The sequence below is a fragment of the Cryptomeria japonica genome, chromosome 2 (assembly GCF_030272615.1).
Source record: "Cryptomeria japonica chromosome 2, Sugi_1.0, whole genome shotgun sequence".
Lineage (NCBI taxonomy): Eukaryota > Viridiplantae > Streptophyta > Pinopsida > Cupressales > Cupressaceae > Cryptomeria > Cryptomeria japonica.
In genome coordinates this window covers 330,818,207-330,841,522 of record NC_081406.1, presented here as the reverse complement: position 1 = coordinate 330,841,522, position 23,316 = coordinate 330,818,207, and the positions used below count along the sequence as shown (strand labels likewise).

Below are 23,316 nucleotides of genomic sequence, written 5' to 3'. Positions count from 1 at the left end.
TTGTGATGGTGCTCTTAATAAATGAGAACCCATTCTTAATGTTGAAGACAACCTGAATGGGTGGAAGCTAAATAATTATCTTATTATTGCTTAACAATTTTTTTTCTTAGATTTTGATATAACTATCTACACCCATTTTTTTTTTTGAGATGATGATTTAAAGATACTTTCATAAATACAAATATCTGTTTTATTTAAAAAAAAAATATCTCTCTATTCATCCATGATCACCCACGTTGTTAGAAACTTAGAAATTCTATCTACCTATCTATCAATCAATCCATGTGACCATATGCTTACTGAGATAGGTTACTTGAGCGGAAAGTCTAGAAATTCTATCTACCTATCTATCAATCAATCCATGTGACCATATGCTTACTGAGATAGGTTACTTGAGCGGAAAGTCTAGAAAGTAATCATTTAATGGAAAGTTTAAAGAAGAAGAATAAATTTTAACGTCCATCAGACTAAGAATAAATAAAACTGATGGAGAATCGGATGCGCATGAAAGAGTTAAAAAAACGTCATCTCACGGGGTGTATGCGCAGGGCTCTGAGCACCTCATCGATCACATGTATTTTATGAAATCCCTTCATTCCTGTCACTGCATTCATAGTTCACGAGAAAGAGGACCGGATTTAAGCCGTTACCTCGCTATATTAAATTGAAAGGTGTAGATTCGTTCCAGCATACGTGGTATGGATTCAAACCCTCCAGCGCATAAATTTTGATTCGTTTGCAGAGGTTGTTATTAAATGTGGCGATCTGGTTGAACGTCCTTCTCTTTCATATGTCGATCACGTGAAAATGGTAAATGAGCTCTGACTTACAGTTCGAAGGTTAAAGCGGGAAAGGTACAAGTTCCGAGCAATTTTTCGTGCCATGTAAGTTTTGCCGTCTGTACTGGTTTAGCTTTAGTAGCGTAGTAGGTAGGCCTGAATAATTACGCATGCAAATTGTTCTTTTCATATTATTATTATTTAGCACATCTTGGAAATACGGTGATAACAATCAATCGGCGCAAGAGATTTGCAAATCTCGACAGACTTGTTGAGGAACCCTAGGAGAGCAGGTAAATGCTTCCCAGTCAACAGGCTGCCCTTCCAACCACTGCTCATTTGGCAGAAACTGGGGAATTGTCATTTTGCGCTTAACAGAGGAGGCGCTCCCACGGTTTTCCGCATCGGTAAGCATAAAATTTGCTGTTCTTGAGCAATGGAAAGAATTTTTGTTTTTGGTTTTTTCCTTCTTTGAAGAGAAATAAGAAGTTCTAAAATTGAATTGTTCTTGACTTTGTTGGAGAGATTCTTCCGTTGTATATTTTGAGATGAGGCGATTTGCTCATTTTGTTCATTTTCAAGAATTAAAGTTTGTAGTAGGAAAATATACAAAGTTACTTCCACTAGGGAAAAATTACAAAGTTACATCCAATAGGGAAGATTTAGAAGGAAAAAATTGTTTGAAAACTCGCCGCTTAGAAAAATTTCTAATGCGTTTATATTCCGTCTCTGAGATTTCTCATAATTCTTGATATAATTTAACCTCAATATGAGTGGAGTGAGCCGTCTGAAAGCATGGAGGCCAAACTGTGCATTGTGAGTTCTAAAGGTTTTGTGATGCTTGGTGGATAAGGAGTTTTAATTAGAAGGATTTTTTTTTTTAAATGGAAATTATGTGTAGGTAAATGAGCTATATTTCTGAAATTGGAATTTAAAAATGTTCAGCCAACCTGTCACAAAAATCTCAAAGCTTACATTTATTTGGAGGAAATGTAATATTTACAGGTATATAATCAGGGTTCGCGAATAAATCGTATCTCTCGCTTAGTTTTCACTTTTCTTATTTCTTAAAAAATGTTCAGGCAAGCTGTCACTAAACTCTGAAAGTCAGCAATTATTTGGAGGAAATATTATATGTAATACTTTAAAATTTACACGTAGTATATAATCAGGGTTCGCAAGTAAATTTTGTTTATCATTCAATTTTCTTTTTTTTCATTTTAAAAAAATGTTCAGGCAAGCTGTCACAAAAATTTGAAAGCCTGCAATTATTTAGAAGAAATGTTATACATAACAGCTTAAATTTTAGAGGTATATGAGCAGAGCTTGCAAATAAATTTTATTCTAGTTCATTTTTCTCATTTGTAAGGACTTTTCTCATAGTGAGAATAGAAATCCAAGATCCTTTGAGGAGACTGCACATTCCTTTCCTCTTACGTATTAGGTTGACATGTTATTCATGAAACGATAAGCGCTAGGCAAAAGTATGCTGCATTCCTATTGTGCATCATTTTGACATGCGAGCATTTCGCCGTATGGAGCACGTTTCGCGAACACTAACACTTTTAGGGATGACAATTATGTTGGATTTTTTAAAGTTTATCTGACCGGCTGAAAGTTGCTTTCCACTTGTAAATGTGAGAGACGAGATTGGATTTTTTAAAGTTTATCTGACCGGCTGAAAGTTGCTTTCCACTTGTAAATGTGAGAGACGAGATTACTTTGTTATCATCTTGTCTTGTGCGAAGGAATCGTTCCTGATAATGTAACGTATGCCTTTTTCGCAGAAATATTGTTAAGATCATCGGTGAAGCTCCGGGACTTTATTCAGGTTAAAGGCGCACCCTGGCTTTTCAGGCTTTCCCTCTCAGGTGCCTAGTTGCAAATTTGTTTCTGTAAAGATCAAACTCCAGCCATGGATCTCTTAAGCGGGGAGAAGGGTGATGCCGAGTCTGAAACGGGAGATCATTCCGTCATCTCGCTAGAGAAACCAGAATCCGTTATGATTGAGCAAATGACGAGCTCTGCTAAGCGTGGCGGCGACTGTGAGCGAAATTCCATAATTTCTGCATCGGAGGAGAAAGGGAATGAAGATTTTTCGCAGGTTTCTACTCCGTTGAGCCAAAAATTTCGCGTGAATGGAAACCCCAAGTCAATGGTAGGGCTGGGAGAAAAAAATAACCCAGACAATAGTAATGCCAATGAGGACGCCAGAGGATCGAACCCGGCAAACGATGAAAACACGTCGAGACCATTTGGTTTGTTTCCCAGTCACGCAGGCATTGGTTCCCTTGAATCAATTGGTGTATCCGAGCAAAAACGCCCAGCTGTTCACCCCTGGTTATTTCGTGGAGCCATGCCTCCTAGCTCACCGGCGTATTGGTATGCTTCGAACATCTGCTTTTGACATTTATGTGGATCTTTGTTGGCAGAGAAAAAACGCCGTTTATTGCCTGTATCTGATTCAATGCTGTGGTGTTTTTTAAGCTCGGTTGCAGCATCGTCTACGACAATTAAGCGCCCTACGGCACAGCTAACCGTTTTCTATGCCGGAATGGTAAACGTTTTTGATGATGTACCTGCTGACAAGGTAGCCATTTCTTACACTGATTTAGCCCTCTTATTCTCATTCAATGTCGATGATACCTAAAAGGTACTTCATGTTTTAATTTCAGGCGCAAGCAATCATGCTTCTTGCAGACAGTGGGAAGCCTGCGAGTAATGTGTTAAAGAAACCTCCGCAACAGATCCCATTCAATTCGTTTATAAGTACCCCATTGAACTCCATGCCAAGAGCATCTTTATCTCTTCCAACTGCTTCTGGTAATAAAGAAGTTTCTATTCCTAACCTGCCTCTGTCAGGCCATCCCAACCAAAACCAACCCTCGTGCAAGTTACAATCTGGTAAAATATCTTATGCATCCCAAAATGTCGGTCTATGACTTAAGTTTATATTTTATTGCGAGCATTTTGTTGTTCTAGGAAAGGGTTATAGATTTAACTCTGTTAGTTTCATATTTCTAGGTTTTTGTTTGTATTGGAAAAGGGGATAGGATTTGAGGTTGAGCTCTTCCTCTCCTTATAGTACCAGACCCGAGTTTCCTGTTCTTTGGAAATTTGGAATTAATATGCAGGGGTGGAATGAACGGTGCTTTTCTAGATGAATAAAATGGTCCCTGATCAACAAGTTTTTTTTTTCCGATACAAAAAATCTATAGTTGATTTTTGAAACATAGTTTTTCTGTTAGATCGATTGTATAAAAAATAATTGTTTAGTTTTGAAGTACTACACTTCTAATGATGTTTTCATTTCTAAGCTTTAGAAGGATTGTAATGGTGTTATAACATTGCAGATCTTCCGATTGCCAGAAAACACTCTCTCCAACGTTTTCTTGAGAAACGCAAGGACAGGTACCTTATGAACTTTTCTGATTTTGATTTTTCCAGAGTCCGCCATGTTAGATATTTGTAAATATCAATAGATTCAGTAAAAATTTTCCCGATAAATAATGATCAATTTTGGTTATAAATGAAATAAAAAATGTTATTAATTTTTTTTAAAAAAAATGTTATTAATTGTTTATTATTAGCTATTATTATTATTATTTTTATCTGTAAATGAGATATAAAACTGTTTATTATTAATTTGGTAGTAAATTATATAAGATATAAATAAAATAGTATATGTTATAAAAAATATAAAATTGTAATTCAAATTTAAAATATAATATATTTGTTCAATTAATAAGTTCAGGATTTATGTAGCAGGATCAGATTATGGGCCTTTTATATTTCATTCAAGTTGGGAAAGAGTACAATAATATTAATTTTTTTAATCTATTCAACAAAGATTGAGTGGAGAGAATAAGAAAACTCGGTATTAAACTAAATGACAGAAGATCGTCACTTCACAATGCTAAAACAGTAGAATCTAGATCTTATAAATTATTTTTCTATTTTCCGAAAACACATTTTTTTGTAAAATCTTAAATACAGATATTTTGAAATTTAAAAGATTAATTTAATCGGAATAGATAAAGTAGAATATAATGTTGTTAATTTTCTGGTATTATGCATCAAAAACATTTTGTTAAGCTGAAGCCTGAAAATATTGAAGTCCTTACCATGTCCAGGTTTGGTCAAAGTCGCTTAGAGGTACTTGGAGCCATCAATTTATTCTCCTCTCACAGGTTTGGTCGCGGTATCTTAAAGGCACTTCTAGAAACTTGTCAGCAGACATCATATAGAATTAACCTGAAGAATTTGTAATTTACCACCTCTTACACCAGCAAGAGTTACCTGTAACTCTGCAATATCTCCTCATATGTACTTTCCCAAAACATCGGTTTTGTGAAAAGCAAATGTCAGTTATGAGTGTGTATCGACATCCCATGTGCAAAGCAGATGCCCACCGCCCAATTTTGTTTAAATTAGTGATAAGGAGCCGTGATTTAATATTGTTGACCGGTAGATTACTTGTTGGACAAGTTGCACTACACCCCTTAACAAAGTATTTCTGAACGTAATATTCTTACACCAGTTTATTTATTAGATTATTCTTTCTATGAAGATGTGAAAATTTAAAGTTAAATGATAAGAAAAATCTAGAGTAAATTCATTTTATGTAATTTTAAGATTTTTGACATTATTTTTAGATTTTTTAATTAAGATGAGTTTATTCTTTATATAATTTTTTTATTTTTATTTTAAATTTGTTGAAGAGGCCGAAACACAAAGTTAAAGTAGATATGTAGCTTTTGTTTATCTTTTCCAGTTCTGTAACTGATTTTTATTTGGATATTTTTTTTCTTTCCGGTCTTCATAACTTTTCTATTGTATTATATATATAATTATTTTGTTCAATATAAAAAAATTTACTTTACTACATTGTAATACTTTACATAATTTTTATATGTTAGCAGATAACAATAAAATTTGAAAAAAATAAAATTGTAAGATAGAACAGTAGGTTGTCCAGAAAACAGCTAGCCAGCCAGACTAACACCTATAATTGCACAAATATAAAATAGGTTTGTGTAAACCAGCTGCCTCTCTATCAATGTAGAAGACAGGTTTCTGAAAAAAATCAGCCGACTCGAAGAATATCACAGACAATACTTCGCTCTGAACTAGCTGCCCCTTAATATCTGTTTCAGCTCAAACAAAACCAGCTCCAACCACACGAGAACAAAACTGGCGATATGAAGCAATATCCAAAGAAGAATCTGAGCTATAGAAGTAGACAACCCCACTTAATTATTAATTATGCATTGTGAAAGAAGTGAAACAATTACATAGGGCTCAGAGAACTTCGAAATTATACATTCTTTGGAAGCAGGACAGCGATAAAATTGTAGAATTTTGATGGTAGGGAGCAATAAAATTAAATAAATAGGTTCATGGTAACGTGTCAACTGGTTTTGGGACCCACCATATGAATAATTCTGCTCTGACCATCTAACATATCTGCAGGAAAATCGCGCAATTTTAGGCAATTCTGACATTATTTGATTCTTTAGAAAAGGTAAACTACCTATATCTTCACGTGCTAAACTAATTAAATTCTAAAAGAAACAATCCGCGTCGCAGCACAATTTATTAACTGGCAGTACAGCTAAAGCGAGAATACTGAGAGCGAATCTTTCCACTCAAAAGTTCAAGATGTGAGCATAAATTAAGGACAAGTAAACTTATTCAACAGCTAGTTTAGCCATGAGGTGTACGGGTATGTGGGTGCAGTTTTCAAATTGTCAACACTTTCAAACCAGTCTTCTACTTGTAACGTTCATTTATCCTTGTATATTATATTCTGTACTGTACAAATATAGATAAAAAAATGGGTATTGGCTGAAAGCATGTTCTGTTTTTAAGCTGTTCAAAAAAGTTGATGCAAAAATTTCAGTTTTTTCTAAACGATGGATAAATTTGACAGACAAATGATGGATAAATCTGACAGACAAAAGCCTATATTGTATTATTTTGGAAAACTTCTTGCGTATTTATCATTGACTACAATTTGAAGTGGCTTTTATTTTGACATAGGAATTGTACTTGTTATACTGAAAATGAATGATTTGGTTGTCGTTGTGCAGACTGAGCAGCAAGGCTCCTTACATTGAAGAGCATAGGTCGCCTGTTCCTGTTTTGCCTTCCTCCTAGCATCTCACTCGCTCCAAGTCTTGGCTACTGGAGGAAAGTCCTGCAAATCCGGTATCAGCCCTTAGGTCTAGTATTAATTTTACAGGGGCCCATGTTTCTCACTTCTACCCAACTAATTTCAATTTTCCTCGTGTGGTTGTTTGTTATTTGTCCATGATAAATGAAATTGACGAACAATATTTCTCTTTTACAAGGCTACGCCTGATCAAAACCTTGAAATGACTAATTTTATGAATTGAATTAGGGTATAATTGTCTTAATATTGTATGAGGGCACACCGTACATAGCGATTCTCAACAACTTCGTCCATTAATATAAAATTTCATCTCTTAACTCCCAATATTCAAAGGTAAAAATGACCACCTTTTGTTTCCGATCTTTCTAGATTCCGCTACAAGTCTAATTGATAACTATAAATTATTTATAAACAGATAAAGTCTCTGTTGGCAGGTTTTCTGTCTCTTGTTGATAGGCATTTCACAATTTTTTATTTATTTCATGTCGAAGTCAAATAGACTCTCCCGGGTTAAAGAAAAAGGTGCCAGAGTTTTTGCATATGCTAAACCATAAGATATGACATGGAATATTCTTAATTTGTTTTTGTTAAAAGCTTACTTTTTAAAGATCCTTACGGCAGGTGTACAAGGATGGAACGATCAACAATCGATTCCCAATTAGTAAGAGCAACCTTTTCCTTTTGATCTTCTTTTGTAGGTTACTGAATGGGAGGAGAAATTGTTCGATTCAGGTGATAAAGCTGGTTAGAATATGGCTTAGCTAGGAGTTCCATCCTTATGTGAAGAGGTTGATGGCGAGTATTAAGGTCAAGACTATTTGTGGGCAACATGATCGTTGATTTATTTGGAAGGTAGTTTGGAGTCATTTGATTTTTTCTAGTAAGTTGGGTATGTTCATATTGGCGCAAATGTGGAGAGGAGCATTTTGGTGGGAAGTAGGAGACAATATCTATTGTAAATAGATATTAGCTTAATGTTTTAAAATCCTTTGTAGAGGATTAATTTCAAGTGCAATTTTGATCGCTTGCACTTGAATTTACATAAGTATATTGGAGTAAATAAGTGTCCTAGGACAAAGGGAAAAATGAATATCAACTACACAACAAAATAAAAATGATAGTTTTTTATCTTTTCAAATGTTACAAAGAATATCCACCTTAGAAGCATGACTATTTTGAGTAAAAATATGAGAGGGGGGTAGGGCCAATCTCCCAACAAAGGCAATGCCATGAAAATGGGTTAGGCTTTAAAAATTCAAAAAGTTACAAAACAAAGGCCAGGCTCCTTGGGCTTTGGTGCATAAGCAAATAAGGTACTTCTGAGTCTTAGGTTGTCCCCAAAATAGACAATAAGGATTAAGATCTTCAAGATGAGACAAGAAAGATTCTAGTGGAAAGCCTTGATAAATAATGCATCAAACAAAATCAGTAAGCTTGGGGTTCAACAATAATCAATCAAATTGTTTGAAATTTTGTGGTGTTAAGTGTTTAGAGAGGATTGGAGGTGCCAACAAAGATTTAACTAGGCCACCATGGGGAGATAGGTGTAAGTCATAAATATCCCTTGTTAGGTTTGTGATTATGAAATGGTATGTCCTCACCTTACTTTGTTGAAACATGTGGAGAGGTATGTCATCAATAACTACTTAGTAAGTCTCTTGGTCTTGGGTTGATCATTGGAATTTTTAGAGATTTTTTTTGTGATTTTGTTAAAAAGATTCAATAATGATTTTACCCCTCTTATAAAACTTTAGAGCTCAATCCCAAGGGGCTTTAGCTATAGGTTGGTTTTGATGAGAAAGAATTAGAGGCCATATATAGTCTATTAATATAAAGTCTATTGTGGAAATCATTTTCACCCCACAAAAGCTAAGACAATGGATTACCATGTCTTAGAAATTTTATGTATTGTTGTTTTCTTTCAATTTCCTATGACATGAGTAATATGCACAAGGGAGGTTTTTTTTTTGGCTTTTCTCCCCTCACTAATCACAACTGCTTGCACACTCTTAACTTGAATTTATTTTTTGTCTTTTTCCATTCCCGGTTTAGATGGTGAATGATTATCATTCCATTGGTTTTGATTTTAAATTACTCTCTAAGTGGCAAGATTTTCCTTCTCTATTCTCTTTCCATTGATTTAGATTTTAAATTACTCTCTAATTGGCATTGTTTTCCTTCTCTATTCTCTTATGACATTGAATGGTTATCATTCTATTGGTTTTGATTTTAAACTACTCTCTAATTGGCATTTTTCCCCTTCTCTATTCTCTTTCTCCAATGTTATCTCTTATATTTTGATTTTCCTCTTCATATCCATTTCTACTCCTTGAGATGCTCTTGCATCAAGTTATTGAGGAGAGAAATGATTTCATTAAAAAATATTTAGTTGTAATGGTGAAATTATCATCCTTATGTTCTTTATTATTTAGCCTTGTGGGAACATAGGGGAATTTCTTCAATACAAGTATATTTTGATAAGTGACATATTCTTGTGTTAAATTTAGTTCGCATCTTGATATTTATTTGTACCTATTCCTTCCCACTTGTACTTACACATTTGTGCTTCATCCATCATTTATTATATTTGTACTTGCAATAACACAATTGCTCTCTACTTTTATATTTGCCATTTTGTTGACTAGGTTTAATTCTATGTTACATGAGATTGATTCTCATGGTGCATAGGAATGAACCTTAGATAAAAATGTGTATATGGTGTGGAAGAAGATAAACTGCTAGGTCACATTGTTTCAAAAGATGGTGTAAGAATATATTTGAATAGAGTTTACATAATTTACTAAGTACCCAATCCTAAGATAGTTGAAGGAGTTCAACCCTTCTTTGGGTAAATCAATTTCTTGAGAAGATTTGTTTGTTGAAACACACACAACCATTGAGAGGGGGGTGAATTAGTGGTGTCAATTTTAAACTTGCAGATTATGACTCTTTAATAAGATTAAATAGTAAGAGAAAGAACAATGCAAGCCATAAGATTAGAAAGCACACACGACCAAAACACAAGAGTATACGTGGAAAACCCTAGAAGGGAAAAACCACAACGAGAAATGCTGCTAGGATCTATTGTCCTAATCCATCCTCACAAAATTAATATCACTTGTTACAAGCAACTCACACATTTTGTGACAATATTCGCATTATATTTACAACTTAGTCTTTGCTTGTCCCTTTGTTAGCTACCCTTTTCTCATTGCACACTCCTATATCTTCAACTTTGTTCAATATTACTTACACAATATATATAATTCATCAACAACTCTTTTGCATTACCTCATGCACACTTTGTTCATAAATACTATATTAACATTCACTAATACATGCACATCTTACTCTGATTACGAATTCAATATAGATTCTATGTTATGAATGACCTCTATGTCCTTTACTTTGTATGTTCAATATCCACACATTCAAAGAAAGAGCTTGATTTAGTCTTCTGCACATAGAATTTCCTTTTGTCGATGGTTACAACATTTTCTATATCTCACTATCTGTAACTAATCCAAAACAATTCATATGGTTATTCATTTTTATTAGATTAAACTCGGATTGTTGATAGTATGGTATATTGCCACAGAATGAACAATTCGGATCAAAGTCTAATTTCAACGTCATGGTCAATTGGTCCCACTTTGACAGTTGGAAGAGAACACAACATGTCAAAGAGACATTGTTACATCTCTGGGACATATTTTGAGCCATAACGATCTTGTGTTGACAAACATACACACAAAGAAGCAAAGACTATTAATGAGACATCCTTGCATCGATGTGAATTTGTTTGGGTCTCATTTGATACTTTGGAGACTAACTTGAGCATGGAAAATGAACACCATTGAAGTGACACACTGGCGTCGATGAGAGTTTGAATCTAATCGATTCGTCAATGAGAATAACAAACTACGCACAACGAACATTAGATTGAATGACTATCGTCCACTTAGAGCCATTATCGTTTAGATAGGTATTATCATTCTTGAGCCACATGAACCGTTAGATGAATAAGTTGACGACTTAATGTGAACACAAGACAAGTAGGTCCCACTGCTTCTATTGTGTCATCCACATCAGCAAACACATCGTTGAATAGATCACCATGTGGGGTCCACTAGTACAAACACAAAGACCATCGAAGAGACTAGCACAAATCGAAGAAAACCTTTTTCTATCCCATTGATCCTTCGACATCAAACTGAGAGCAAAATGCAATAAATCCCATTGAAGAGACAATCACATGTTGATGAGATCCTTAACAAGTCACACTGATGAAAGATGAAGAAGAACACATGGGCACAAGGGAATGTAGGACCATTCATTGAATGGTAAAAAGACCCTTCAAGCGGTCAACATAAATGAGATCACCAACTAGAGCAAGTAACCAAAATTGAAGATGTGTAAGAGCATTTAGACTTAAGAAAATTTGTGCACAACTTAGATTTAGGATTTAAGCACAACTAGAACTTCATTTTGCGAATCGTAGTTCCACAATTTTGATAAAGGATATAGATAGAGTAGGTAGACATAACAAGTAGAGACCACAACATAGGTTGACATCAATGCCAACTCAGAGAGCCATATGCCAACAATCTCCCCCTTTAAAATTGATGGCAACATCCTTGTAATGTGCAACATACCTGCACAAATTGACATGACCGTGTTTTGTTTGCACCAGAAGATCTATTCTTTACAACTCTATTTTGACATTCTTGCATCCCTTCCTACATACGTGCTGAACTCAATGCTCCAACAAAATCTAAATGCTCCAAACCTTGAACGCTCCCTTTGCATACATGCTATTTGTACCCAAAAAAGATACTTTGCTTTGAATGCTTACAACAAAATTTGTCACCATGATCCATTTTCTCTTTGAATGCCAACATGAATTGTTTTCTCTCTGAATGCTTACTCATACTTTCCTCTCCCTTTGACATCAATGACAAAGAGATTTAGTATCCAACAATGAACATAAACTAGAAAATTAATACTATCTCCCTTTGTGAACCTTTTTAAGCACACTCCCTATGGGAGGAACAATCTTGGTTATGGAACAAAAAAATAATGCAAGAAGCTTGTCTTGAAACCATGGCACAAGAATGAGATTCTGGTGGATGGATATGAGGGATTGAACATCTAATTTCCATCTCAAGTGCTCAAATGCATTCCTTAGAATAATGGAATTGATAGGTACGAATTCAGGTTTCACCTCATTATCTACAACCTTTTCTATCAAGAAATGATATTTAATAGCTATGTGCGTAAAAATATCTGCTACTTGATCTTTGGTACGTACAAATTCCAGTTTCATCTCATTATCTACAACCTTTGCTCTCAAGAAATAATATTTAATAGCTATGTGCTTAGTTCTTGAGTGCATAATTTAGGATTCTTAGAAAGATTAATTGCATTGGCGTTATCACACAAAATAGAGATAGGCTCAAAACGTTCTACCTTTAAGTCCTTGAGAGTTTGTTTCATCCAAAGCATTTGTGTACAACAAGAAACAACTGCTATATAGATTGGTTCAACAATAGACAAGGAGACTGGTTCCTATTTCTTGCTATGCCATGACCCTAACTTGTTGCCAAGAAAGAAAGCTCCACCATTTGTACTCCTATCATCAATGCAACTAGCCCAATTTGCATATGTATAGGCTGCAAGTGTAAAATTATCACCTTTTGGATACCACAGTCCATAGTCTAATGAGCCTTTGAGATATCTAAAGATCCTTTTAACAACATTTACATGTGATTCCTTAGGGGTTGACTAAAATCTTGCTACCATACAAACAACATGCATGATATCAGGTCTTGAAGTTGTTAAATACAACAAACTACCTATCATTGATCTGTACTTTGTCTGATCTACATTAGGTGACTCATCATTTTTGCTTAATTTGCACCCTATCACAATTGGAGTACTCACTGGTTTGCATCCATCCACCTGAATTTTTTTATCTCTCTTTGCATACTTGGATTGCGAGATATAGATAACTTTATCTAATTGTGAGATCTGCAATCCAAGAAAGAAAGCAAATTCTCAAAGTATTGACATTTCAAACTCAAATTTCATTTGATTAGAGAAATCCTTGCACATATCTTCATTACTACCTCTAAACATTATGTCATCGACACAGACAACGACAACTATCAAATGTTTACCTTTTGACTTAAAATACAAGTTGTTGTCAGTATTACCTCTTTTGTAACCCTGTTGTTGTAGATACTTGTCCAACCTTCAATAGCATCCCCTAGGGGCTTGTTTCAAACCATACAAAGCTTTTTTTAGTCTATACACATAATTTGGTCCACCTGTTGTTCGAAAACCTTAAATGGCTGCTCCATGTATACTTCTTCTTCTAAGTTGTCATTTAAGAATGTTGATTTGACATCCATTTGATATACTTTGAAGTTCTTATGGATAGAGAAAGCTAGAAACATTTTTATTGCTTCCAATCTTGTTACAAGTGCAAAGGTTTCTTTAAAGTCAATACCTTTCAATTTGTGCATATCCTTTGCATAGCAGCCTAGCTTTGTTCCTCTAAAATTTGCCATTTTCATCAAGCGTGTTCCCCTAAACTTTACCATTTTCATCAATCTAGTTTCTAAATACCCACTTAGCTCCAATTACATTCTTTTGAGTAGGCCTAGGAACAAGCTCCCATGTTTTGTTCTTTATAATATGCATTAACTCCTTCATTGCCTCTATCTAGCATTCATCCTTGCTGGCCTCATTGTAGTTCTTTGATTCAAGTTTTGATAACAAACATAAATTAACTTGTTCACCTGACTTTGCAATGCTTCTCCTTGTTTGACTTTTAGCATCCTTATCTCTAATGATTTGTTCTTCAGGATGATTTTTCTGCACTCTTTTTGAAGGTGTCTTGCTCACCCATTCATCCGCCTTTTCAGAAGTTGTTTCTTATTTGAAGGCTTCTTCTTCTCCTTCAACACTTGATTCATATTCATTGTCATCTGGTTTTTATTTAGCAGACTGCAACTTTTCATCTACCTTAACATTAGCACTTTCCACAATTTTCTTGAGTCTCTTGTTGTAGAATCTATATGCTTTGCTATGAGTAGAATATCCAAGAAATCTTCCTTCATCACTTTTAGACTGAAAGTTGCCTAACTCTTCTTAATCCTTCTTTATGTAACATTCGCTACCAAATACTTTAAAGTATTTCATAGTAGCTATTTTCCCCAACCATTGTTCATAAGGAGTTTGTTTGGAATTCACTCTGAGCTGCACTCTGTCTAGTGTGTATACAACTATATGAACAACCTCTTTCCAATACAAATTAGGTAGTTTGGATTCATTAAGCATCATCCTTGTCATCTCCTTCACAATTATGTTCTTCCTCTCAACAACACCATTTTGCTGTGGTGTTCTAGTAACAAAATATTGTCTTTTGATTCCATGCTTCTCACAATAGTCCTCAAACTCAATTGAGGTGGATTCTCCACCTTTATCAGACCTAAGACATTTGAGCTTATGACCACATTATTTTTCTACCATCTTCTTGAAAATTTTGAATCTTTCAAATGCCTTTGACTTGTATTTCAGAAATGTCACCCAAGTCATTCTTGAATAATCATCAATCAACAACATGAAACACTTCTCCCCATATAGTGCTCTAGTTTTTGTAGGACCATAAATGTATGTATGCACTAACTTTAAGGGATTTGTTGTTGAATGTTCCTTTGACTTGAAGTTGATTCTAGCACACTTTCCAAGTTTCCAAGTTGACATTCCTTGCAAATAACGTTTGCTGGTTTGGTAATGCAAGGTATATCCCTTACATTCCTTCTTTTGTTGATTTTGACAAGATTGTCAAAATTGATATGTCCTAATCTCCTATGCCATAGCCATCTCTCATCAATTTGTCTCATGAGACAAGATTTCCCATGGTTCTATCTACTCTTAGCTTCTATGAGATTATATATATTGCCTTTTATTTTTTCACCTTCTGCAACAAGCTTTCCTGACTTTGTCCTTCTGATTTCACAACCTTGAGCATTGAATGTAACATTGTAGCCATTGTCACACATTTGACTAACACTCAAAAGATTATGCTTTAGACATTCCACATAATATACATCATGCGTGGGAAGCTTATCATCCAAATTTAAAGTGCCTTTACCTATGATATAGATAGAAGAATTGTCTTCAAGTGAGATTGAGCCACCATTCCAATCTTCAAACTTGGTGAACTTGCTCTTATCACCTATCATGTGATTTGAGCATCCACTATCCAAAACCCGCAAACTCTTCCTTTTAGCATGCAATGATTTTTGGGAATCAATGATTTCTCAATTCCTTCACTGCCTTTCTTCTTCTAGACCTTCTTGGTGCCTTTCTCTTTGCTTATAGAGGATTGAGTCTCTGTTGTCTTTGGTTTTGTTTCTATATTCTTCATATGAATATTATTTACATTGTTTTTCTGTGATACAAAATTTAGTCTACAATTCTTTGCAACATGACCAAAGTTGTTGCACTTAAAACATATCAAGTTCATATCCTTTAAAGGAGAGAAAGGATTTCTACTTACAAAATCAGATTTTCTTCTAGAAGGAACTCTACACTCTATAGCTCTATGGCCAAAATAATTACAATTATAACAATAACCATAAAAGTAAGAATTGAACCTGGTTGAAGCAGAGCTATATGCAAGAGCATACCTTCTTATTTTCTTCTTCATATCTCTGACCTTGGTAAATCCATCAACATCCATTTTCTTCTTGTTCTTTCCATCAACATCCTTGTTCTGACTATTGTTTATATTTTTTGAAATTGATGAAGATACATTATCTAATTTAGTCTTATTTTCTTTTGAGTTAATAGCAACAAAAGCTATCTTGTTTTGGCTTTTCACCATCCTTTGAGATTTGTCCTTCCTCGTATCCTAAACCAAGTGTATCTTTGGAATGCTTTTGCTTGTTAATAATTTCATCCAACATATTCTTGCTACTTTCAAACTTCTAAAATTTCTCAGATTGAAGTTTATACTTTTCAATTTCTTTTTTCAGACATACTATCTTTGCCTCGAGCTTGTGACATTCTTTAATCTTGGCATCAAATTTTGATTTTCATTGCTTCTTCCATTCTCTTGGCCTCTTTAATTAGAATCCGTAGGCTGTTGATATGTTTGTCAGAGTCCTCAAGCCTTTTTACTAGCTAGTCCTTGTCTATTAATAATTCTTCTATCCTCTTTGCGAATTGTTCTTTGTCTTTCTAGAACCGATTCTTCTTTTTTGTATTTGCCTTCTTTAGCTTTTGTATTTCTTCAAGAGAAAAAATCTATTCTCCTTCAAGACCCACTTCACCTTCTTCCTCTTCATAAAAATATGAATTTTTATTACCATTTAGATCAATGATTGAGTCTTCTACAACCATAAACAAAACTTGCTTATTGTCCGAGTTTGCTGTACTATCACTATTGTAATCAAAGATACTCATTAGTGGTGTCATCATTTCTTGAGTACAAACTCTTTTTGTTTTTGTTTGTTAAAATCCCTTTTGGAAACATAAGGTTTTTTGCCTTTCTTCCTATCATTGTCATCATCTTCATTATCTCTTCCACCATAGGGACAGTTTGTAGCAAAGTGTCCTACCCTACCATAGTTAAAGCACTTGAAATGAAGTTTACCTTCGTATTTTACTTTACCCCTTTTTATCTTTTTGATAAAGTGATGCAAGAGCATTCCTGGTCTATGAGCAATCTTGCATCAACCAAAAATATTTCCTTAGTTTTGTTCTTATTCAATTCTTGTAACAATTTTATGTGTTCTTTCACCGTGTTCCGGTAGATCATTCTTTTTCATTGTGGATTAGATTTTTGGTTTCTAGGCTTGCTTTTGTTCATCATTCCAGATTGTCAGTTCATTTGGATTCTTTTCTAGTGAGTTATCGCTTTCGGATTGGCTGTTCTTGGTTCCCGAAGCAGTTTTTGAGTTTAACGGCTAGTTGGTGATTTCTTCTCGTGTGGAGCGATTTCTTGGCTTGCGGATCTATTTGGTGCCTTGCTCGATGTTCTTGAGTCCTTGGCCGACCTTCTGCTTAATCCGCACATTTTGGTTGTTCTGTTTCAGAGGATTTTCCTTTCATTCTTGGGGCCGACCTATTTGCACGTTTCATTTTCCTTTCTTGGTAAATGTATTCTTTTGTGGCCAACCCAGATGTGTTCCGGAGGGTATATATTGTTATATGTGATCCTTAGGAGGTAGTTTGATGGCTATGAGTATCTAGTCTTTGGAATTGTAATCTGGATGCCTCTTGGAGGCCCGAAAGGATTGTAATTTGGCATGTAGTCTGAAACTGGGCATGTTAGCCTGCATGTTACCGGATGATTACTGGATGTTCTATAATGATAATATGATGATGCGGATATCTGATTTTACATTTCATCTATGTTTTTTTGTTGCTTCCTTTGTGTTACTTTTGCTGCATGATTTGGTTTGTTCTCTTTGAGGACCCACAAGACCATGGTTGCATCATAAAGTTAGCTTCTTCTTGTCTAAACTCCTCTAGATCATATTTCTCCTTTCCTTTCTTGATCGATTTGAATGCTACTTCTCTGCTTTTGGTTTCTTCATTACAATTTCTCATCTCATATTTTGTGAGTGTGCCATGCAAGTAATCTAATTTGAGCGTATTGAAAGACCTTTGTCTTCTTCAATAACAAAGATTTAGCTTCTTCTTGTCTAAACTCCTCTGGATCATATTTCTCCTTTCCTTTCTTGATCGATTTGAATGCTACTTCTCTGCTTTTGGTTTCTTCATTACAATTTCTCATCTCATATTTTGTGAGTGTGCCATGCAAGTAATCTAATTTGAGCGTATTGAAAGACCTTTGTCTTCTTCAATAACAAAGATCTTGGAATCGAATCTTGTTGGTAAGGACCTTAGAATATTTTTCACAACTTCCTTATCTTTGACTTCCTCACCAAAACCCTTGATAGCATTGATAATTTTATCAACTCTAGAAAATAATCTGTAATCTTTTCTTCTTCTTTCATTTTGAGATTCTCAAACTTTTCCCTATAGATCCATTCTTTTGCTTGTTTCACTTTAGCATCTCCCACATAGACAATAATTTATCCCACACATCTTTAGCAATTGCACGATGCATAACTTTAACAAATTCTGTGTTTGACAACCCATAAAGAATAGTATTCTTTACCTTTGCATTATTTTCATAATCTTTCTTTTCTGTCTGATTAGTAGGAGGTTGTTGAGGAATAGTGTATCCATTTACAATAGGCATCCAAACATCAAATCCTAATTATGCTAAATACACTTGCATTGTGATACTCCAAAAAGAATAACTTGTACCATCAAAATTGGGGTGCTTTGTTTGATGAAACTCCTTCTTGACTAGCCATTGTGTTTCTAAATCAAGACCTACCCAAGTTGATTAAGCTTCCTCAAGGAACCTAGTACTCTGATACCAATTGTTGAAACACACAACCACTTGGGGAGGGGGGGTGAATAAGTGGTATCAATATTAAACTTGCAGATTACCACTCTTTAACAAGATTAAATAATTAGAGAAATAACAATACAAACCATAAGATCATAAAGCACACAAGACCATAACTCAAGCGTATACATGGAAAGCCTTAGAAAGAAAAAACCATTGTGAGAAATGCTGCTAGGATATACTGTCCTAATCCAGCCTCACAACATGAATATCACTTGTTACAAAGACCTCACTGGTCTCAGATTTAAGGGCACCAACCCTAAAGAGTACCAACTCTTATGAAGCACCAACTTAGTACACACTTGGGCACCTGCCTAATCACAATTTTAATAGAGCAACAACTCTAATCACTTAAAAGCCTTAATAACAATGTCATAGATGAATTTTACAACTCCCACATTTGCTGATAATATTCACATTATATTTACAACCCTGTCTCTGCTTGCCCCTTTGTCTTCTACCTTTTTCTCAGTGCACACTCTCCTCTATCTCCAAATTTGTTCAATATCATTTACACAGCATATATAATTCATCAACAACTCTTTTGCATTACCTTATCCACACTTTTGTTCATAATACCATATCAATATCCACACTTTTGTTCATAATACCATATCAACATTCACCAATGCATGCACATCTTACATCTTACTCTGATCATGAATTCAATACAAATTTTGTGTTCATGAATGACCTCTATGTACACTACTCTATATGTTCAGTATCTACACATTCGAAGATACAGTCTAACTTATTCTTCTACACATAGAATTTACTTCTGTCAAAGGTTACAACATTCTCTGTATCTCACTGCTTGTAACTGACCCTAAACAATTCATATGGTTAGCCGTTTTCATTAGATTAAACCTGGACCGTCAATAGTATGATATAGCGCCACAAAATAAACGGTTGAGATCAAAGTCTAATTGCCACGTCATGGTCAGTTGGTCCCACTTTGACTGTTGGAAGAGAACACATCATGTCAAAGAGACATTGCTACATCAATGTGACATATTCTAAGTCATATCGATCCCGTGTTGACATACACACAAATAAGCAAAAGACTATCAATGAGATGAATCTGTTTCGATCTTATTGATCCTTTGGAGACTAGATCGGGCTTTCGAAATGGACAGCTTCGAAGTGACACAATAACTCTCAATGAGTCTCATCGTTTCATCGATGAGAATAATAAACTACACACAATGAACATTAGATCGGACAACTATCGTCCACTTAGAGCCATTATCGTTCAGACATGTATCATCATTCCTGAGCCACACAAACTGTTGGATGAATAAGTTGAAGAATCAACATGGACACAAGACAAGTAGGTCCCATCGCTTCCACTGTGTCATCCACATCACCAAACACATTGCTGAACGCATCACCGTGTGGGTCTACTAGCACAAACACAAAGACCATCGAAGAGACTAGCACATATCAAAGAAAACCTTTTTCCGTCCCACTGATCCTTCGACATTAGACCGAGAGTAAAAGGCAATAAAGCCCATCAATGAGACAATCACATGTCGATGAGAGTCTTAACAAGTCACACCGATGAAAGACGAAGAATAACACATGGGCACAAGGCAATGTAGGACCGGCCACTGAATAATAAAAAAGACCCTTCAAGCGGACAACATTAATGAGATCATCGTCTAGAGCAAGTCACCAAAATTGAAGATGTGCAAGAGCATTTAGACTTAGGCAAATTTGTGGACAACTTGGATTTAGGATTTAAGCACAACCAAAACTTCATTTTGTAAATCCTAGCTCCATAGCTCTGATTAAGGACATAGATAGAGCAGGTAAACACAACAAGTAGAGCGACCACAAAACAGACTGGCAACAATGCCAACTCAGAGAGCCATATGCCAACATTGTTTTCAATATTGTTGAGACAAGTAAGGCCATCTTTAATATGCTTAAGAAAGGCTAGTTGATTGCTTAGAATGATGAACCAATTGAATCTTTTATCAAGATCAGAAAGGCCATCAAAGGAACACCTATTTTGGTAAGCCTAGATTATGCCAAACCTATTCAACTCTTGTCTTTTTCTCCTTTCCATCCTATTGTTACTATGTTGCTACAAAGGATTGAAGAGGGTCATTAACGACCTATTGCACTATTTAGTAAATCTTTACAACAGGTAGAATTTAAATATTCAACAATGAAAAATAATGCATATGCTCTAGATAAGGTAGTGAAAAGCTATATGCCATACTTGGTGGTTTTGAAAGTAATTACATTTATTTCACATAATCATGAATGATATTTGTATACACTTAAAAATGGTTTGAAGATAATTAATTGAACAAGCAATTATTTAATTAATCCCCCTTCCCAATTTAATTGAATTCACTAAGCAATTTGATTAAATTTCTCCTTTCATCTACTTATTAATAAATCTAAGGATTTATTTGATAGGTTCATTTCAACCCTTTGATTAATTAATTCAAATTAATTAATTTCCCCCCATCAAAATCATTTCTTCTAAATCCTTTAATTAATTAAAATAAATCAATTATGAGTTGTTGAAATTAATTAGCCTTTTCCTATTATTTGAATTTTTAAATTCAAATTCTCCTAACTTCTACTATTCCTAAACCTAACCATTCCTAAACTTAACCCATTCTACCTACCACCATGTCCCCTTTCATCCAACATCTTCTAGAACCTTTGTGATACTTGTCACTAAGTGCTCCCTTTCATACACTCTCTTCTAGAAGCCTCTTGACACTTGTCACCATAGAGATGACAGATGTTCCCTTTAATCCAACCCCCTTTGCCAACTTCCACCAATTTAACCATTTATATCTTCAGATCAATCTTGATCGTTGATTCCTGTCACCTCACCCCTAGCTTTGGGAAATCCTATAAATAGATCCCATTTTGGAGCTCAAAGGGTCCCAATTTCATATCACATTTGCATATCGATTGATCCCATCTCATTCTCATCTTATGCATTGTTACTATAGGCATCTAGTTTATAGCTTATCATTCTTTAGCAATGTTATCACACTCAATTTTAGCTTAATAGCATCTTCATTCTAGCTTATTTTCTAGAATAATCATGAACTCATATAGCTTAATCATGCAATTCTTGCTAGATCATGCATTTTCATCATTCAAATCCTCCATCTAAGTGTAGTCAAGTCACTGGAATATGCATAATCAGATCTGAGAGCATTTTTTATACTCGCATTTACTAGGAGGCAATAAGTCGATTAGCTATGGTTTTACATTTCATTGTTTTAATTCACTAACCATTGCTTGTAATAATTTATTGAGTGCATTGTGTTTGTAGGTACAGGTACACTTCACAAAGCACGACAATATTATCACTTAGAAAAAAGCTTCACAAAATTTATCGATGGATAAATAAAATCCAAGAGTATGATATTGATGTTTAGACAACCAAGCTGATAAGAGGTCAAGGTTTAGCCATATCAAATTTAGAGATAGTAGAGATAAGTGAAAATAATGATGATCATGAGCTTGATAGTTGTCCATTGAAGAATGATTGTTGGTACAAAAACATTATATTCTGTTTTCTAAATATGAGTTGCCCAACTGATATGAGTAAATACTAACAAAGAAATTTAAAAGTACAATTCAAAAGGTATGTATTACTCCATAATTATTTGATGTGGAAAAACCCAATCAGATTACTACTCAAATGTTTGAATTAGGAGAAACCTAGTGCAATAATTGACGAATTCCATTAGGGAATATGTGGATGACATTTCAAGGCTAACATGATTGCACATAGGGCCCTTAGGATGGGATTTTGGTGGCCTACTCTATTCAAGGATGTAATAAATAAGATAAGGAAAAGTGATACCTATCAAATGTTTGCTGGTAAAATTAAGTTTGCAAGTTCTCTCCTTTTACTTGTGATTGAAAGTGCTCCTTTTCAACATTGGGGAGTTGATTTCATAGGTGAGGTACTAGATAAATCAAGGAATGGATACAAGTGGATTCTTATGGTGACCAATTACTTAATAAATGGGTCAAAATAATCCCAACCCACAATGCTATATTGAAGGTGGTAAGTGATTTTTTATTTAACAATGCAATATCTATATTTGGTGTGCCTAAAAGAATCATAGAGGATAATGCTATGTGTTTTATATCATAAGAGATTTTAGACTTATGTAATGTGGTTGGATGGTAGATAAGATTAGTTTTGATCTCTTGTTCTTGGGATTTTATGATAGGATGGATGGGATTGAAATGGATGCCTTGGTCTTGATTTGATTGGGAGTAAGTTTGATCATGCTTTAGTATAAATTTTGGACAGAACCTTAATTCTTTCTTAGACGATATGGATACACTTTTCTTTTCTTTGATATCCCATATATTGGTTAGGCCTTTGATATATGTCCTTAACATCACATTTAACATTATACATTGGTTAACAGGATGCTCTTGGAACATATGATGCTTATAGATTTTGGACCTTATTGGTTTTTATGGATCTCATAAAATCTTTGTGCTTGACCTCTTGTGTGAATTGACTCATGGATATTGGGCATGCTTAGTAGACTTTGAATTTATAATAATATTGCATTACAACACTTATACTTAGGATAAGGATGATACTAGAAGGCTCTTGGACATGTTTGATGGGCTTTGGATTGACAATAATTTTGCATGATGGCACCCAAATGTGCCTGTTACTAGGGGACTCAAGGAAAGTCTTAAATCTACCATTAATGACCAGAAATTTGCACTTATTAGATGATAATGAAATTGGATTGGGAGTGTTACAAGATTCACCATTTTTATTTTTATATGTTGTTCAAGATCCTTTGCTAGTATTTCTTGAATGAGATCCTTAATAAGTTTTCTTGTCA

At 34.6% G+C, this 23,316-nt stretch overlaps 1 protein-coding gene across 8 annotated transcripts; it reads left to right on the top strand.

Moving 5' to 3' along the window:
* The first annotated feature begins 452 nt into the window (after positions 1 to 452).
* On the top strand, positions 453 to 22,426 carry LOC131033871 (protein TIFY 10b). Of its 8 annotated transcripts, XR_009103690.2 has the most exons (9): positions 490 to 696; positions 833 to 884; positions 1,046 to 1,186; positions 2,567 to 3,161; positions 3,267 to 3,369; positions 3,455 to 3,683; positions 4,133 to 4,190; positions 6,872 to 6,989; positions 7,653 to 8,064. XR_009103690.2 is itself a non-coding variant. In XM_059216639.1 (7 exons), exons 3-7 carry the CDS (start codon positions 2,695 to 2,697, stop codon positions 6,936 to 6,938), a joined length of 924 nt encoding a protein of 307 aa, XP_059072622.1. In that variant the 5' UTR covers positions 453 to 884; positions 1,026 to 1,186; positions 2,567 to 2,694; the 3' UTR covers positions 6,939 to 7,198. The 8 variants fall into 8 exon arrangements, 6 of the variants coding, with proteins under 6 accessions (XP_059072622.1, XP_059072623.1, XP_057821152.2 ...); XM_059216639.1 differs by lacking the exon at positions 7,653 to 8,064 and having other exon boundaries at positions 453 to 884; positions 1,026 to 1,186; positions 6,872 to 7,198; XR_009103691.2 differs by lacking the exon at positions 7,653 to 8,064 and adding an exon at positions 21,765 to 22,426 and having other exon boundaries at positions 490 to 1,186.
* Positions 22,427 to 23,316: the final 890 nt, after the last annotated feature.

Coding starts and splice junctions, on each gene's coding strand:
- LOC131033871 (XM_059216639.1), top strand. CDS start 2,695: ATGGATCTCTTAAGCGGGGAGAAGGGTGATGCCGAGTCTGAAACGGGA. Junction 3,370..3,454: donor ATGATGTACCTGCTGACAAG/GTAGCCATTTCT, acceptor TTTTAATTTCAG/GCGCAAGCAATCATGCTTCT. Junction 4,191..6,871: donor CTTGAGAAACGCAAGGACAG/GTACCTTATGAA, acceptor GTCGTTGTGCAG/ACTGAGCAGCAAGGCTCCTT.